Source organism: Meleagris gallopavo, chromosome 1 (assembly GCF_000146605.3).
Source record: "Meleagris gallopavo isolate NT-WF06-2002-E0010 breed Aviagen turkey brand Nicholas breeding stock chromosome 1, Turkey_5.1, whole genome shotgun sequence".
In the NCBI taxonomy this organism is placed as follows: Eukaryota; Metazoa; Chordata; class Aves; order Galliformes; family Phasianidae; genus Meleagris; species Meleagris gallopavo.
In genome coordinates this window covers 1,306,657-1,325,367 of record NC_015011.2, presented here as the reverse complement: position 1 = coordinate 1,325,367, position 18,711 = coordinate 1,306,657, and the positions used below count along the sequence as shown (strand labels likewise).

Sequence of the window (18,711 nt, the reverse complement as noted above, 5' to 3'; positions counted from 1 at the left end):
AACCCCAGATGGATCCCCCCACATCACCATGTATACAGGCTGCCCAGGGATGTGGTGGAGTTATTGTCCCTGGAGGTGTTCAAAACCGTGGAGATGTGGCACTTGAGGACATGGTTTAGTGGGCATGGTGGGAGTGGGTCGATGCTTGGACTTGATCTTAGAGGTCTTTTCCAACCTTAATGATTCTATGATTCCATACATATCCTCCACTTACAAACTGGCACCTGAGGTCTCCCAAACTGAGAGAGGATGGCTGCAACATCTGCTATCTTTCTGTGGAATCTTGGTCAATATACTTCATCTCATGGTGTGAGATGAAGTATATTCCCATAAGTATTTTTTCCTTTCCTCTCTTCTTTTCCTATCCGCAGTGCAAGACATGACCTCTCAATGAAGGAAGGAAGGCTGCTGATTTCAAGTTAGCATCAAGTGCACCCCTCCTGTTGCAAATTATCTAGGGAGCAGGATGCCCAGGCTCCAGAAGGAGCAAGTAGCTTTCAAACCCTATTTGAAAACCACTCTTAACAGGTGTCTTTGCATGCAAGACATGCTAGGCATCTTTTGAATGTAACAAAAGACTTGGAAATGAGACATGCTAATGCTATTTATGAGTAGGAACATGCTGCCTCCAGATTCTATGGTAATAAAGGGTGTCTTGCTGCTGCCAACACAATGCAGAGGGACAATACTAGAGATTAATGCTAATCATCCACTCTTAGGTAGCATCCATTAAGTAACGAAAAACTTTTCAAGTGGAAGAGACTGGAAGTGAAAATACCTTTTTAAAGTGATGGAACTGGCTGAGTTTTAGGCTTGAATGAAAGAAGATATACATTAATATGAAAGAACAGAGAACAAAAGAAAAGCTGAAGTTGGGTAACTACCTGAAAGATGAACTATGTCAAATAAGCCATCTCAGAGATAGCCTTGTTTTAACTCATGCTGGCCTCACTTGGTGTGACACGTAACACCATTGAGTGATTTGTCCTTACAAAAGTAAGTCTAAGGATTTAATCCATCTGTGTGTGTGTATGTAGACGACAAGTGTACACATACTATCTGCAAAATCATAGAATCATTAAGGCTGGAAAAGAAATCAAGGGTCATCAAGACCAACCATCAACCCAACACCACCATGCCCACTAAACCATATCCCTAAATGCAAAAAAATATTTGAGTTTGCTGCCAGATGGGAAGTAGATTGCACTGTAGTTTGGAGACATGGCCATTGCATCATGGTCCTGTGCCAAATTACAAACACGTTTAAAAGCACAAAGAACTTAGTTGATGTGCAGCTACATCTGACATTACAGGTCTGTGCTGGTGAAGATACACCAGTGAAAAATGTTCTTGCTGTCAAAGGTAGAATTTGGGGTTGTTCAGACCCAATTTTGCGTGAAGTCCAAGTGAGTCTGGACCTCATTGGATCAACTAGATTCACTACCATTCTTACAATAAGGGTAGCGAAGCACTGTCACAGGCTGCCCAGTGACATAGTGGATGCCTTGTCCCTAGAGGCATCCAAGGTCAGGCTGGATGGCAGTCTGAGCACCTGATTGAGCTGTAGATGTCCCTATTCATTGCAGGGGTCCATTGCATTGGACCAGATGGCCTTTAAAAGTCCCTTCCAACTCTAGAGTCTTCCGACTCCAACTGGAGCCTAGCAGAGGATTGGTTAAAGGTATCTGTGTAGGTCTGTTGATTATTAACCCAGAAAATATCATATGTTGAGAATGTTCCTCATCAGAACACAAGCAGTACCCAATGCTGAGGTTTAAGTCCTAGGGAAGAATTAAGGAAGATGGTGGAGCCAAGTCTGTGTTGCAGTGATAATCAGGTTGATCGTCTGTATTGTGTCCTGTGACATCAAATAAAGGCTTGACTCAGAGCAGTCTGAGTACAGAGGAAGCTTTGGGACTCCAGCATTGCTCAGCAGCTACAGCCGAATCCCACTCCGTGTTTCATCATGAAACTATGGGTGATTATTGGAAGAACTGCCCCTAAGGTGGGCAACATATAGAAATCCCCCTTCTAGATCACTAAAGTGTGGGCCAAATCCAGCCCCAGACCGTTGTTCTTTCCTTCCTCACTCCCCAGGCTGCATCTTGTCATGAAAAATTTATCAAAAGAATCACACAAGGGAGGAAGGAGCCGAAACTACGAGAGCCCTTCATGTATGTTTAAAAAGGCTAAAGTTTTTAGATTAGCATTTACAAGCACTGCATGCTCAGAAAGCCATGTATGAGATAATAAATGACTTTCATTTAGACATTGATTAACGAGAGACTGTGAGATGCTGCTTTCTACACCCACACTTCTACTTGTCTTTTCCCTGAATAAAAAGAGAAAGTCCCTGGGTTTGAACTGTTTCTAATGTGAGAGGGTGTTATCTTATTCTGCAAGTCCTTCTCCTCCTGCTGAGACTCTGCTTCCTAAATTAGTGCTGAACAAAGAGCTGGAGAAAGAAAACTTCTGCCCCGTAGCATTTGCCCTTTCTGAAGGTTGTAGCTATAAGGAGATCCTTGTGGTTGCCCACATGGGGCAGATGGTGCAAAGTCCAGGGTTCTGTCTCATCACATCTGGTCTGTTTGGAGATCCAAAGTGACTGGACTCTGAGTATCTTCTTCTACTGATACCCACGTTGAGCTTTAGGAGAAATACCCCAAGTTGTGTCATGAAGGTTCTCCAGAGGTCGTCCCAGTACTGCTAATGGAGCTGTTCTCGTCTTCTCTAGGGTCCACGAGGGAGAAGAGGAAGACCTCAGCTCTGCCTCAGAGGTCCTCCAGGCATGGATGGGCAAAAAGGAGTAATGGTCAGTATGAAGATGAGCCATCCTTGTTCCTGGTGAGGGAGCCTGCACCAGTCTTCTGATATACGCTTTGTTTCCCTGCATGTGGATGAGACCATTCCTTCCTGCTCACTGATAACCCTTAAATTTATGGGAAAACATGTGAGCATTTTTCCCCATCTCCATTTCTAGAGCATCCTTTCCTCTCTAAAGTGCACTTATTCTTGGAGCGTTTAATGTTCAATTTACTGAGCTTTTGTAATGACTTAAGTGTTTTTAACAGGGTGAAAATGGTCCAGCTGGTCAGAAAGGAGAAAAGGGAGATCCTGGTCTTTCTGTGAGTACTTTAGTCTAAGATGACATCGTGTTACACAGGGCTGAATAGAGAAAATAGGGCAAAATGCCCCTAAGAGGCATAAGAGAGGAGGGAAATAATGAGAAATAAATTCATGCAGAGAATATCTGGGAAATGAGAGTGTTGGCCTTTACCCAGGCATGTCACATTTGCATGGGCTGAGGCAGATGCAACATGCTAGGCAGCACACTGAGAGTGCAAACAGTGACCCAGAGCTTGGGGCTTATTTCTCCTCTTCCATCCTTACTGTGATGTTTCAAACTCATGCTTGGCAGATAGGATTGATACCATGCTGTATTTGCATCTTTTGAGACTGTGGATGTCTGGCAGTATTAGTTTTATAATAGGTGTTGATGGCAAGAGTGTCCTATGAATAGGATACTGAGTTAAGATAAGCTTTCTGCACAGTAAATGCCCCAAGATTTGTCATCCTTAAAAGACAGTGACCATATCATACAAAGTTGCATTAGGATGCCTACCACTGGACATGGAGGATGCTCAACTTAAACTCACAGAATCACAGACCCATATGAGTTGGAAGGGACTTTAAAAGGGCATTTAGTCCAACTCTCCTGCAGTGAAAAGAGGTATCTACAGCTTGATCAGGTGCTCAGAGCCTGGTCCAGCCTGACCTTGAATGTCTCCAAGTATGGGGCATCCACACACCTCTTGGCAGCAGTGCCTCAAATACCCTAATCGTAAAAACGGGTTGATGGTTGGACTAGATGATCTTAATGGTCTTTTCCAACCTTAATGATTCTGTGATTCTATGAAGAGAAGTCTAGCTGGGACATAATCATAGAATATCCCCACTTGGAAGGGATCCCTGACTCCACACCACCTAAACCCTATGTCTGAGAGTGTTGTCCAAGCACTCCTTGAGCTCTAACAGCTAGGTGCTGGGCCCACTACCCTTGGGAACTTGCTCCATGCCCACCACCCTCTGATTCAGAACCTTTTCTTAACATGAGAAGGCTGTAGGGCCACCATTAAGGAGTTTTAGGCCACCACGAGGTGGTTGTCGGCAGCCGTGAGGCCTCCCCTCATCCTCTTCTGCTCTGGGCCAAACAAACCAAGGGACCTCAGCCACTCCTCACACATCTTGCCCTCCAGAGCCTTCTCCACCTTCTCATCCCTCCTTTGGGTACTCTCCAATCGTTTTATGTTTTTAATCTATTGTGGCACCCAAAACTGCAGAGTGCTCCAGGTGAGGTTGCACCAGCAGAATGGGAAAGAAGAAGCTGAGGGAGATGGAGCAGGGGTAGAAAAGCTCTATTAATCACTTCTTTCTCCCTGTGGCTCAGGAGGAAGAGGTGAAGGAGGTGGTCAGGAGCGAAATGAGAGGCCAATGCGGTAAGTCAGCTGGCGAGCTGCTGGCAGTGACTAAATTGGAGTAATTTAAGTGGCAGCACATGCTTGCTCGACCCAGCAAATATCACCCCATTAGCAGTGAGCAGAGACGCGTCACCTTGCTACACTTGGAGATGAGTGTGGGCTTTTGGGCTACAGAGTCTCTGCTGTAGCCCTGACCTCCTAGTCACACTTTTAATTCTTTCCCTTTAAAACTTCTATCTTCTTTCTCCCCGGTGGTTTTGTCAGCAAAGCTTTCCTTTCCGCTCATCCATTTTCCCACTGATTGGTGAAAGGTTCTGGGTCACAGGGGAAAGTTTGGAGCTGCATTTTGCTTGATAACAACACTTTAATTCCTCTCTGCTTCAAGGCACTTCCTGACACCTCTTCAGTGAAAGCAGAACCATAGAATCATTAAGGCTGGAAAAGACCTCTAAGATCATCCAATCTAACTGTCCACCAATATTGCCCACTAACCATGTCCCTCATTGCCAAATCTCCTCGTATTTTGAGCACCTCCAGGGATGTGACTCCACCAGCTCCCTGGGCAGCTTGTTTCATATCTGTCAACCTGGACCAGAAGGGTAAAAAAAAATAGTGTGGAAAACCATACTTGGAGATTTTTTAAACCCCAAACCCCCACATCACAAAGGTTTTTGGCTTTTGTGGTTGTTGCTTCCTTGCCCTGCAGGGGTCCAGCAGAGCTGCCCAACTCTCTTGAGCATTCCTATGGCCAAAGAGGATTGGAGGTCACCACTGCACTTGCCAAGATGATTAAAATGGAGTCACACTTGTTTCTGACATTAGGAAGCATCTGAATGTTTTAAGGGGTAGAAATCGAATATAACCCATGAAAGCATGTGTTGCCAATAACAATAATCATTTCATTTAAAAAAAAAAATCCTTTCCAATGGCCAAAAAAGAAAAAAGAAGCAGCAAACAAACTCTGCCCTGTCTTCTGTTTGCAGATTGTGGAGATGAGCTGGGAAGGATGCTTGTGGAAAGGAGTAAGTCTGCTGATATCCATATAGAAATACATGGGAATGTGCATTGGCTTAAAGAATGTTTCTCCTTACCCCTAGACTATGTGAAAAGATGTCATTAAATTCCTTTTTCTGAGTTTCAACATGGAAAATGACCCTGGATCACCAAATGTTTTTAGGTCCCAGCTTTTAGGAGGGCTATTTCTTGAGGGAAATACAAAGAAACAGGGTTAAGTTCTGCAAGACAGAATACAACATTCCATCTCCTGCTTTGGAGACCTATTTCTTACGGTCCATGTCATCTGGATGGTTAATCTGCTGATATATAGGAGACCCCACATTCAGAATCATAGAATCTTAGAACATACTGAATCGGAATGCACCTGTAAGGATCATGGAGTCCAGCTCCAACATTTGGCCAAGGGTTTATCCTCTCTGCTGAATTAAACAACACTTGGAAGAGTCACTTTCTGGGTGGGCAGTGCCCAGGGTGATGCATCCAACCTCAGAAAAGGTATGCGTGGATGTATCTTACACTCTGTATGTCATCATGGAAAGTTTTGGGGCTTTGTAACATGAGGACATTACTGACTTGGATGACACCACACATACACCCTTGCAGCCACTGCAGTTAGTCTTTTCCTACCTGTTCAGTGCTTGAAACAGGCATAATCAAAGGATGAGCCTCTAAAATGAATATATCTTCTCTAGAAATGGATTTGCTTTAATTTTTCCTCCATAATTGTTTTTTGTTGTTGTTGTTGTTGTTGTTGTTTTAGCCTTCGTAGCACATTGTTTCATAGTATATAAAGCAGAGCATTTCACAAAGCCAGGGACTTACTAAACAGAGAGATGGGTCAAGAAGCAAATAGCTGAGCTGCTTGGCAGCAACCTTGCTTTGGCTGTACTGAGCCAATGTAATCACAGTCACACGGAGCAGCTGGGGACTCCCTTGGCATGGGACATTCCCTATTACATTAGGAACAATATAGTCCTTTCCAAACTCTGCTTCCCCCTCTCTTGCTCTGTATTTAGAAAGCAAAGCTATCAGGGTAGAGGTTTCTCCCTGGTATTATCCATGGCCCCATCCCTGGGATCCTGCCCTTGCATTGGCCTCTACTTGCTGCTGTAATAAATCAGGGCAAATGAATTCTGCGTGCTGAATGCTCTTGGACACAGAAGCCTCCGTGCTCCTACAAAAAAACCTTTGCTGAAATGTTTTGCATTCATAACTCGGATGTTACCCAAGGGCTCTGTGTGTTATCCAGATGCTCAGCCAGAAGCACATCGTCCTGTCTCCAACTCATGTTCGAGGCATCTTTTTAGAAATAGTAGTAAGTTTGCAAAGCCAGATCAAAACCACAGTGGACATGCTACAGAGTTGATACGGAATGGATTCAGTTTGCTGGTCCACATTGCTTTAAAACATGTTTCTGGGTCAACTTTGCACAGCCAGGCTCCATCAGATCTACCACCCTGTAACTTCCAAGTCTGTACATACGTAAAGCCAAAACTCATAAAAGATCTACCCTGCTAACATGCTGCCCATCCAACAAGAAGACTGACACAGCTCAACGTGTCATGAAGATGCTACAGGTCCCACAGACCTTTAATTATAGCTTTGATCAGAACTCCATCCCAAATGGACACTGTGAACGCAGCCATGGAGGTACCAATGAGTTCCATCACACTCCTTGGGAACAGTTTCCTTTAAAACCAACCTTTATTCTGAATAAGTTTAGCATATCCCAGCCTTCCTTGGGAAGACAAGAGACAGTATGATCTGTCCATAAGTTCTTGCCCTTCTCTACAGCGTATATGATTTGAAAAATGGTTTCCTAACCTGACGCCATACCTGTGGTCTGTGAGTTTTTGAAGGTGCAACATTGAGTTGTGACTTTTCTCCCATACTAGTAGTCACTTTGTTGAACTACAATTGTTTTTCTAAGCAAGAGAGCTCAGCTGTCAAACTGTGGTGCCAGATTTCATCATCACTGACCCAGCAATTAAATCCACAGGCCTGGAAGCAATTGAACTCAAGAGGCAGCTTCAAGGGTATTTTCAGCCTCAAAAACACCCTGGAAGGGATGGTGAAAACTGGGAAGAAATGCCTAACAAAACCCAGAGCATGACCACATGGATGACATCATCAGAGTCCTTCCTGGAGACACCTTCTCTTACGACAGGTAAGTACAGCTGCCTGGCTGATTGCTTTTGGTCTTTTCTATCATGGGAGATGATGTCTTCACCTCCCCCAGAGCAAAGCATGAACCCAGTGCTGAATTCCTTTCCTCTGTGTTAGAAAGGACACAGATATGGGATTTCCAACAAGGGCGCCTACATGAGATCCCCCATGTTTCTCTGTGGCTCAGAGGTGAGATCATCCAACACTCCAGTGTGTGGGTGAGGGAAATGCCAAACACATGTGGCACCATTGGTGATCACCACCTACCAAAGAACACATTTTTAAGTGCTGGAAGAAAGCAGCCAACATTTTCAGGCTGATGCTGTCCCCCTCATGTCCTTTACAACTTCTAGTAAGGCTTTCTACCAGCCAAAAATTGCATCTCTGAGACCAAACACTCAAGCTATTACAGACTATTTCTGTCCAGGGTCTCATGAACACATTAATGGGTAAAACTCATGATTGCAGCTAATGGAAAAACAACTGGCTCTATTTCTCACCCTTTATGTTGGCCAAGAGAGAGGGGGAGACAGAACAACCAAGGTCTTGCTCTGCAGATGCGTGCAGTACAGTCCTGTCTGTACAGGGCTGGAAGAATGTTTTGGCCTGGTCTGCAGGCATAGCTGATAAGATGAATCCCCAGTTTGCTCCAGGACCACCCTGGGATTAACTGGGATGGTGTCCTGGCAGAAAAGCCCAGGAGATGGATCTGTTGGATACCAGGAGATCCATTAATGCTTGGCTAAGAATGACCATCTCTTCAGGGAAAGGACAGGATGGGGCAGTTTCAGCTTAATTTCAGATCATCTACCCTTTTTTTCTGTGAACCATTGTAATGAGCATTAGAGTGAGGAACATCTTTGCTCAACATCATGCAGACCTGATGACCAATCAGATCCCTTCAGTAAATACAAGTCTCATACCTCCTTCTATCCCCATGGGCTAATAATTCATGGATGGCTTTTCGAGGTTCTATGGGCATCCCTGTGCCCTACACACTAAACGGAGGTGAGCAAAGCCTTTGATATAATTGATTTTAGGAGTTTCTGAGCATTTCTGCCCTGAATCTTGGCAGCAAGATGGAAATTACCTTCACCAAATGTGACCCATATGAACCACCTTCCCACACATCCATCACATCTCCAGACCACTCCACATTCACCCATGGCCCTTCTGACTTCATCTGCAACATTTGCCTTTTAGTCTTGATTTTTGGGAGATAGAGAGTGAAAGCACTGTGCAGAAATGCTGGTGGACAGGAATAGGGGGATTATGGGCTTGTTTCACTCAGTACTCAAAGTCCAAACATAACACAAGAAAGCGCAGAATTCAAGAGGAGGGAGAGTTGAGTCTCATTTCTTCCAGTTCAGCAAACCAGATATTCAGATGTTTACACCATGACTGCTCAGATTTTGTCAACAGGAGGAGGAGGGTTGAGTTGTATGGAGGAAGCAGCCCTTGGTATGGGCAGGGGGACAGTCACTGATTCAGCTCAGAGAGATAGGTATTCACAGGGCAAGATGCATTCCAAAAGACAAATGAGTTGGGCAATCAATTCTGCTACTTTGGAATATATTTAAAAAATGTGACTCCAATAATACACACTTTCAAACCTCGAAACAAGTGGCAGCCTACACAGGTTGTTGACCTACATTTTATATATCTTCACCTTTATTACACATGATGGTACTTTCCTGAGCTTTGGGAAGAGTTTTAAGTCAAACCTAATGATGAGTATCTCATTTTTTTCCCCATGTAATCCACTAAGGAACAAATAATCCCCACATATCCAGCTAAACTTGAAGCTGGCCTCAACCATCTCTGCTTTCCTCTTGCCCATCACTCAAACTCTCACCTATTATCTGCGTTGCACTTGGGAGACGTCATCCATCTGGCTTTAAATTCACTTTATATCAAGGCAGCGTTTGGGATCGGGGCGGTTTGAGATCGGCAGAGCGTACCACATGTTATTGAATCACAGCTGCCGCTGTCGCCAGCCGACAATCCCATTAAAGCCTGGGTCTGAGGCAGGAGGGCCCATAAATCGCTCCACTAAGTGATGAGTGCCGATAGGCGCTGGAAATGTTAACAGGATTCTGCAGTCGGAGGGTTATTACTGCCAGATTACAATCGCCCCTGGCTTTTCAAAGCTTCCAGATTTACAAAACTCCAGCCTGACATTTATCTCCTGCAAGCAACCACAAATACTTCCATTTTCTCTGACTAACACCCAACCTTTTTGACTGAGTTGCTTAATACCATTAAGAATTTTATTGCCGCCAGTTCCTCCCCCTGCCTCACCAATAGCTCCATGACATTTATTAAGGGAACTTGTTAGCCAGCAGAAAGCTATGTAAGGCTCCAGTGATCAATATTTAAATGATGGCTAATTTGTTTGCGTGCCCTTATTATGTGTGATTTCCATTTGCTTCCCCAGCAGCTTCCAGTGTGCAGCCAATAACAGGTCTTCCTCTATACAAGCGCCGAGAAGCTCACGATCAATTACCAGGTGAAATAAACTGAATTAAGTGACATTTAGGGAAGTCACTACTCGGGTGGGAAGTGCTTTTTGGCTCTGAGATCAAGGAGATGTGGGGCTGAAAAAGCTACACACGCCAGCAAGCAGAGGTTCAAATCTCAGCTTCACACTTGGCTTAAAGTAGCTGCATTCGTTCTGGTAGTGAATGAAGTAGGGGGTGATTTCAGCCCATTCTGTGTTGTCCAACTATACAAGACAAAATGCATGATGAGAGTTTCCTGTGCAATGTCCCTGAAAGCAACCAACCCTACAATGAGGAGCTTTGTGCTCATCCCACTATGAGGATCCACCCTTGGTCCTTGTTGCCTCTTTTGCTCTTCCAACCTCATTGTGATGACCATGGGACAATGGGAGCCATTGCACCAGCCCCATGTGTTTGTCCAAGGTGGTCTTTTCCCACCTAAATCCCACATCTGAGTGGTTGTGGGGTGTCTCCCTGCAGCCCCCTGCCTACAGCCAATGGACGAGGGCTCCTGTCGACACTACACCCTGCGCTGGTACTTCCACCCAGCAGCAAAAGCCTGTCGACCCTTCATCTTTGGGGGATGCCAAGGAAACAGCAACCGCTTTGAAACCAAAAGGAAGTGTGAACGGCAGTGCAAAATCTCAGCAGGTGAGAAATCCACTAGGCTCTCTGATCCTCCTCCTAGGAGAAAACAGGAAAACACATCCAGGATCTGTCCACGTCCATTGCCTTATGGTGTGCCACCAAGGACCAGGCTGCAAGCCACAGCAGGACAAGGGCAACTCTGCTACTCTGCTTCTTTTAATAAGCCAGGATGATAGAAGGATGATTTGGAGCAGCATGGGAGGATGGAGGTCAGATGAAAAGGGGAGAAGGAGGAGAAGCTGTTCCTTTCACCTGTAGGGAAAAAGGATGTTTTCAAGGCAGAGTTGCCACTTTGGATGGCAGCAAAGGCCTTGAGGAGGCCAATTTGCCCATAGACTTCTCTAGGATGGGCTGCCCAGCTGTTCTGGCTTTTGACATAGCCTGCCCCCCCAGGCAATCCTATAACCTTCCCCATCCATACATCCAAGTTTCACTTGGAGTGCTGCCTCTAGTTTCAAAGTCTGTTTCTCCTCTTGCTCCCAGTGGACTCCCCACTCAGATCCCCCCCCAGCTCATCCCCCTCAGCCCATCCTGAGAGCTTCTGAACATCTCCTTCATTGGGCTACATCCATTGATGAAACACAGGGTGGATGTGGGGGTGATGTAGAGGGTCCATATGGGTATCGGTGGAAGCTTGCCATGGGGGCATTCAAGGCCAGGTTGGAGGGGGATTCTGAACAGCCTGATCTGATGGCTGGCAACCCTGTCCATGGTGAGAGAGTTGGAATGAGACGATCATTAAGGTCCCCTCCAACATAAGCTGTTCTATGATCGTATGAAATTAGCTCCTCCTAGCCCTGACAGTAATGCAAATGCTACTGCTGCCAAGCAATACATGAGCTGCAGCTGAAATGCTTTCCTAGAAAGGTCTCCTCTCTCAGCCTTTTCTTTAAATGGAAGAAACCCTTCTGGGCAGCAGAAGAAATGTATTAGTTCTCCAAAAGAAATAATAACAATAATGATTCTGATGAGGTTCATCTGCTAGTTGGCACCCACTTAGCCTGGCTAGTGCTCACATTTGCTGGTCTGTCTCTTTGCAGTGCACCACACCTGGGGAAGTCACTCTCTGTGCTTTAAATCCCTGACTAAGAAAGAGCCTCTTATGCCCAGTGCTGCAAGCCTGGGGCATGAGCATTAAATGAGCATATAGGCTCCCTGAAGTAGCTTATATATGTTCAGTTCCATATCTCCCTTTATAGAGAGAATCAGCCACTGTGGAGTGATAGTCCTACAAACCCAGGCCAAGTCTGTGTCCTCCGTGGATTACCATAAGGTAGTGAAGCACTGGAACAGTTTGCCCAGAAATGTGGTAAATGCTTCATCCTTGGAGACATTCAAGGTCAGGCTCAGAGCTCTGAGCTACCTGATCAAGCTGTAGGTGTCCCTGTTCATTGCAGGGAAGTTGGATTATGTGACCTTTAAGGGTCCCTTCCAACTTGAATGATTCTACAGGGATTTTATGATTTCTCCTCACTGACCCTAAAATTCCCAAAGCTGACCTGGATCAGGATATTTGCTGTATCAATGTCTGGCATGTCACAGTGTGACCTGGCATGGACTTCCCATGGTGCCAGTGACCTCCTGAGCATCTCCAGACATGGGAGGTTCAAAATAAAGCCCATGCTACATCCAACCTCCAACATACCTTTTGTTTTCTCTTTCCTTGCTTTCCAACACCAGTCAGAGGGAGGTGATCAGCTGCAGTTGCCATGCATAAATCAAAGATAAATGAAGCTGCAAGAAGTTTCTCTGGGACATCTTGGAGACTCAACAAGCAAGACAAACCATTTAACATGAAGAAGAAGCAATGTTAGAAAAAAAAGACGTTGGAATACTTGTAATTATGATCAGGAAACAAAGTGGTATGAAGAGAGGGAATCATCTGAGTGCTCAGGAAAGCCCAAAGGCTCACAACTGTACTCTTTGTCCTACAGTATGACTGTGCAAATCCAGGTGACACCTACCCATGAGTTTATTTTTGTAAAATAAAAGTGTGTTAATGCTGCTGAGTATCGTTTCTAGCTCATAGTTCAACTTGAGACCAGTGACCCTTTTAAGAAAAGCAGATAGAATAGTGGAAATTTCCATTGTCCCATGTCCAATCAAATGGGTAGATTGAGTCCCATCCTATGGCAGACAAACTCCCCTCGGTCTTCAGCAAGTCCAATTTCTCTGTCCCAGATTGTATGATAAGAAAGCAAATGGACTTCTCCCTACAGATGCCATCTCCAAGTCTTCAAGGAGAGATGTGGAGATCAAGTGGGAGGGTAAACCTTTGGGTTTCGGTGGCCCTGTGGGCCCAGATTAGAGGGGTCCTGTCCAATAACATCTCCTCCACGTGCATATCATGGGACAGCATGGACTCTTGGAAGGGCCAAAGGAGATCCAACAACATGAAAGTCTCTCCTGTGTCCTCAAATACTCATAATTTACCAAAGCAACCACAGATTCTGTCTTCTACAAGAGTGAAAAAACGACTGTCATGATGCATCGAGGTAGGAAATGTGGTGCCTGAAAACGACACCTCTCATTGCATCATGTCTTCAAGGATTGCACTGGGGATTGCCTTTCTCCCTCCAAACAGCCTTGGTGGGAATGTAATGGTTAAATGAGGATTTATGGTGGTGAGAAACTGGGGGAAATAATTAGGAAATTATCAGGGGTGTTTATTAAAAGGTTGAGCTCAGATTTCCCAGACTGAACAGGGTTGCCTCATTGCTACAGGTAGAACAGCAGGATTTCCCTTGCCCACAGTGTCCCAGGTTCCAAGGAGTATTTAGCAGAAAAATCTCAGTTTTTCATTCTTTCTGCAAACAAAATAAAAAACAAAAAATAAAAAATAAAAAATAAACTAAAAAAAATAGAATTTGGTAAATGCTGGAAACAAGAGAAGTGACATTTTCAGACCAACATTTCCAATCTCTCCTGTACTTCGGCAAGACAAAAAAACATTCAGGCACTGCATCACATTAAAAAAAAAAAAAAAATTCCCTCAAAGTAGAAACAAAATGTTCCTGGCTGAGCAAAATATTGGCTGCAGCCTCATCCAAATTAAAGCTTTGCTGTGTTTCCAGGTGAGGCCACAGCATAAAGTGATGTTTCTGGGGTGCCCGGCTGTGCAGGTGCTGCAGCCCAGGAGACTGAGAAAGAACAGTCACCATGCACAGGTAGGAAAATTTATCTTCAGATGGAAACTTGCCAAGGGGAATAATGTGTGGAGACACCATAGTTTTGCAGAGTGAACATTTCAGAGCCTTAAAAGAAATGGAGAAAATGAACTTGGACATAGGAAGGGCACCTACGTAACAGTTCATCCACATTGACCTGAGCTGGGATGTCTCTGGCTGCAACATCCCATGCCCTGAGTCATAGAATCATTCGAGCTGGAAGGGACTCTTAAAGGCCATCTGTTCCAACTCCCCTGCAATGAACAGGGACATGGAATGATCCTTCCTGATGCAAACCAGCCCACAGCTGGATTGGAACAAAAAATATTTATATGGGCAGATCAAAAACAAGGCAGGAAGATTTCCTCCATCCCTTGGCTTCTCCCCGAGTGGACCCAGGCCCACATTTCTTTGTCCACCTATCAATTTTACCAGGGCATTGGAGAAGAGGAGGGTGTATTTCTGTGGTCCAGCAAAGCACTTGGCAGGCATGTTATGCTGACATCAAGTCTGAGGAGAAGATAAGCACTGGTAATTGCATGAAGATAATTTTTATGGCTGTGAATCAGCAGCACAGTGATGGTCAGGAGGCAGCTGTGGGTGAGCCAATAGTCCTGGGACCATGGATGTGGGACCATGGACACAAGATCTGGTACCTACCTGAAAACACAAAGGATTCCCAGAATTTGTCTTTCTGCCTCATTATTCCCGAGACACTGAAGAAATGGGACAATATTTTTGCTCTTAAGTCTACTGCCATCGGCTTAAGTAGGGCTTCGTCTCCTCACGTGCAGAATTTCTTGGCAGCTTTGAGTTCCATGCTTGGCCAGGAGAGAGCATATCTAAAAGCTAAGTTTGGTGGTTGGACTGGCCAGACTGGATGGGGCTTTGAGCAACCTGGTCTCGAGGGAGGTGTCTCTGCCTGTAGCAGGGGGGTTGGAACTAGATGATCTTAAAGGTCCCATCCAACCCAATTCATTCCATGATTCTACGATTTAGCCACCTGGTTTCACAGTTAAGGAGAGGGGCAGAGCCTCTTGGGGCTGATTTTGCTCAGGACCTTTCACCATAAACCATGCTGATAATACAGGCCAAAGCAGCAACTCACCAGGCAGATGGGGGATTTAATCCAGTGTTCAAAGCTGCTTGGAAGTGTTGGGAAGTGGAAACCAGTACTGTAGGCAAGTGTGTATTATCAAGCTGTTCAGTCCTCTGCTGGGTGTATTAGATGCAGCTTGAATTTCCCATCAGTGCTCTGTGTGCTTAGGCATAATGGGAAATTGATAACTTGATTTTTATTTTTTTTAATACATCTAACCTTAAACGTTTATTATTGATTTGCCATCTGAACCGTTTTGGCGGGGCCAAAATATTACCGGAATGCCTCCTCGGTGTTTCCTTGGAAATGTCACGTCACTCTAATTGAGTTTCTTGAAATGATTTGATTGTGGGGTCGGGGAGACTTTTAGGGCCGAGTGATTTGCTGGCAAGCTGTTGGCTTTCCAGGTGCAGGGAGTTGGGGCTGCTCCAAACGAGGCGAAGCCAGAAGATTCCTGAACATCACACATTGGAGAATGGCCATAAAAAGCGAAGAGCATCGCTATGAGACTCGAGCATAGGAGGAGAGGTGCACGTTTGGGTTTTAATTAACATAAAGCCAGCTTCAATAATCCTCGTGGAGTTTGCAAAGTGCTGGGTGATTTCAGAGCATGGCTGGCCCCACTTTTGTAGCTGTGGAGCTGAGCCCATGGGATATATGGCCATACGTGCACCAATAGCTCAAGCCCACTCAGCCTCTTAGCATTGGGATTTCAGCTCTGTCTGGCACATCTGGCCAGCAAAGCCTTGCAAGGAGGTGCAGGGAGAAGAAACTTGCCTGATCGAGGCATCCGAAGTCAGCAGGTAGTTCCTTAGCAACCTTGACAAAAGAAAATGGATCGTGAGAAATGAAGAGGCTGGACTGGAGTAATTGAGTAATTCAGTAATGATACAACCCTTGAAACGGTCACAGTGCTGACAGCCAAGCCCTGAGCATCATCCAGCATACTCTGGCCTTGATGGCAGATGAAAGCAGACAGGTTGCTTGGGAGGGAGCTGACAAAAGTCCCCGTCTTCACTCCTGCCAGAGTCAAAAGCAACAAAGAAGTTCACCACTGTGTCACCAGTCTGAATTACATCCAGCGAGGTAAATTAATTACCCAGTATTTTCAGAGCGAGAGTAATTTAGGCTCTGGAGATGCAATTGGGCATGGAGTTAATGCAGGGCTGGATCCAAGCATCAGCAAGGTGCATCTTGCAAAAACATCCATCCTCCTTGTCTGGTCTGTATGGTGGAGGTGACTTTTGGGTGATATCCATTGCTTTTTGGAGTAACTGCAATCACTATGCCACTGCTTCGGTGTACGCAGCCACTTGGCAGCACTGGTGGTGAAGGTAAGAATCCTGTTGGTGAGCGCCATCCTCTGCTTGTAACAAGGGTGGAATGGCAACCCAATGGCTGTGACATTGTGGAGAGGGAGGAAAAATACTGAAAAATCCTCAAAATCCTTTGACACTGAGCAGGCAGCTCTGAGCTGGGGTGAGCAAGAGCAAAAACTGGGATGGATTCACATCCGGCATAATTATTGCGTGGGTTAGGAGCAAAACCAAGGAAAACGCTCCTTGTCCAGGAACTGGTGATTGACAAGAGCTGCCTTGGTTTCACTCCAGAAACCACCAATGAAAATCCTTTCTGATCCCTCAGGGTTTGGTTCACCCATCTCCTGTCTTGGGCGTTTCCTACGTAACACTCTGAGCTCCACTACCAGGTCTCCGTGTCCCCTGCATATGTCCTACTTTGCCTTTAGAGCCATCCTGAGTACCTCCATGTGGCTCATGAAACCAAGTGGCCAGCCCTTGGCCATGACTGCTGCAGCAAAAAATTGCTGGAGAAGCAGTATAACCCAACAATAGAGATGCAGCCATTATATTTCTTGCACTTTTTCTTCATTTCAGATGTTTATTCATACTAGAGGTGTGATATCCACATAGCTACAGGCACATGCCATGCACATGGTGCACAGGACATGATTTAGTGGGCATGGTGGTGATGGGTTGATGGTTGGATTAGATGATCTAAGTGGTCTTTTCCAACCTTAATAATTCTGTGATTCTACTATATGAAATGCCTATTTGGAGAATGGGTAGGAAATGCGACACAGAGATAGCAAACAAAAACCACTGGTGAAGGCTATTCATACAGATTAATATTTCTTCTCCAGTGCTATTTTTTTTTTCTTCATTTGGAGGGAAACCATCAAGAACCAAGATCTATTTCATGCCCAATAAGCTGTTAGTGGTAAAGCTTGGTAGTTCTTGAAAAAGTGGTTTGGTAAACAAAAATTTGACTCATGTTACCAAGGTCCTACCTTAAAGTCATGGGACTTTCCAAGCCACTGACATGATCTCTACAACCCTTTTGGAGCTGCCAAGCTGTCAGAAGGGGCAAAAACCATTCCCAAAACTGTGTCATGGAGTGGAGAATCCCAACAGAAATGAGCTTTGTGGGAGAGGAAGAGTCCTTTTGCATTGGGTTAGAGTGAGATGGAGAATAGGCAGTTTTGAGTGTCCAACATCCACAGCCCTAAGAGTGCAAATTGAGTCCCAGAGGTTATTAAACATGGGACAAAGCAAGTCAGAAAATCCTTTTTTGCCCATCTATGGACCTACAGATCATCCATGTCCCCCTCCTCTACGCAATCCTGGTGTAAATCCATTGCCTTTGCTTTCCTGAGCAAGTCAAAACTTTTGTATGGGTATTTGGGATGTGAGTTTTGCTTCTGGTGTGCTATGACCATGAGACACTGTGTCTTATTTTTCCCAGTAGTGGAACGTTTGTGGTGATGAAATTTTAATAAGATCCTCTCCAGCTGCCCACGTTTAGATTTAAACGATGATTCACAGAAGGAAATTGAGCTTGGCAAGAGTGAGAGAGGCTATGGAGAGGTGGGAAAGTGTCCTGCTCCTGGAGAGACAGACGCACAAAGGGAGACCTGCGAGGACGCTCATATGACAAAGCCTTTATTTTTCAAAGTTAGGTAATTCTTTGGAGAAACTTTGGGGAGTTTGGGCCACCTGCGAGCTCCTGAGAGTGCCCTTTCCTGAGGTTCATTTTTGTGCTCTGATATTTTCAGATTGTACAGGAAAATCTTCCCTCTGAGCTCCACAAAAAGCAAAGAGTAATGCAAGGATCAGTGAGCCACAGTAGCCAGACAGTGACAGCTAAAACAGTCCAATAGAGATGAACCAGACAGCTTGATTTCTTTCATCTCTCTTCCTTAAGAACTGTCCTCTTTTTCTATTTTCCTCTAATAAAATCACCCTGAAGTCTCCATGTCTAGCATGCAGATTTGCCTCCTTGCCCAACAGTGAAGCATTTTACAGGTAAATAGCCACAGAAATATGCCCCACCGTCTGCTGGCAGTGTGGGAGATGGAGATGGCTTTCACTACGTGGCTCCACCAGTATCTGCTGGATGATAAGTGCATTCATCACCATGCTTTGGCTTCATTCTTAGGTAGTTTTCATCATTTGAAAAAAACAAAAAGAAGAAGAAGAAGAAGAAGAAGAAAAAAAACTAAACTAAGCAAAAAAAAACCCACAACAACACAGAATTATATGGGTTATTAGCACTACAGGATGGACTTGATTGACTTTTGAACAAGACCCATGTGAATACCCCACTTCCTTCCACTG

At 45.0% G+C, this 18,711-nt stretch overlaps 1 protein-coding gene across 1 annotated transcript in view; it reads left to right on the top strand.

Annotated features, from left to right (window-relative positions):
• Positions 1-13,202, top strand: part of LOC100545769 (collagen alpha-1(VII) chain-like) — an 86,792-nt gene extending 73,590 nt beyond the window's left edge. The window contains exons 81-88 of the mRNA XM_031552648.1: positions 2,735-2,812; positions 3,072-3,125; positions 4,448-4,496; positions 5,462-5,500; positions 7,495-7,662; positions 10,099-10,170; positions 10,643-10,813; positions 12,491-13,202. Coding sequence (XP_031408508.1) covers positions 2,735-2,812; positions 3,072-3,125; positions 4,448-4,496; positions 5,462-5,500; positions 7,495-7,662; positions 10,099-10,170; positions 10,643-10,813; positions 12,491-12,504 — 645 coding nt within the window. The 3' untranslated portion in view covers positions 12,505-13,202. The remainder of the gene's footprint in view (positions 1-2,734; positions 2,813-3,071; positions 3,126-4,447; positions 4,497-5,461; positions 5,501-7,494; positions 7,663-10,098; positions 10,171-10,642; positions 10,814-12,490) is intronic.
• Positions 13,203-18,711: the final 5,509 nt, after the last annotated feature.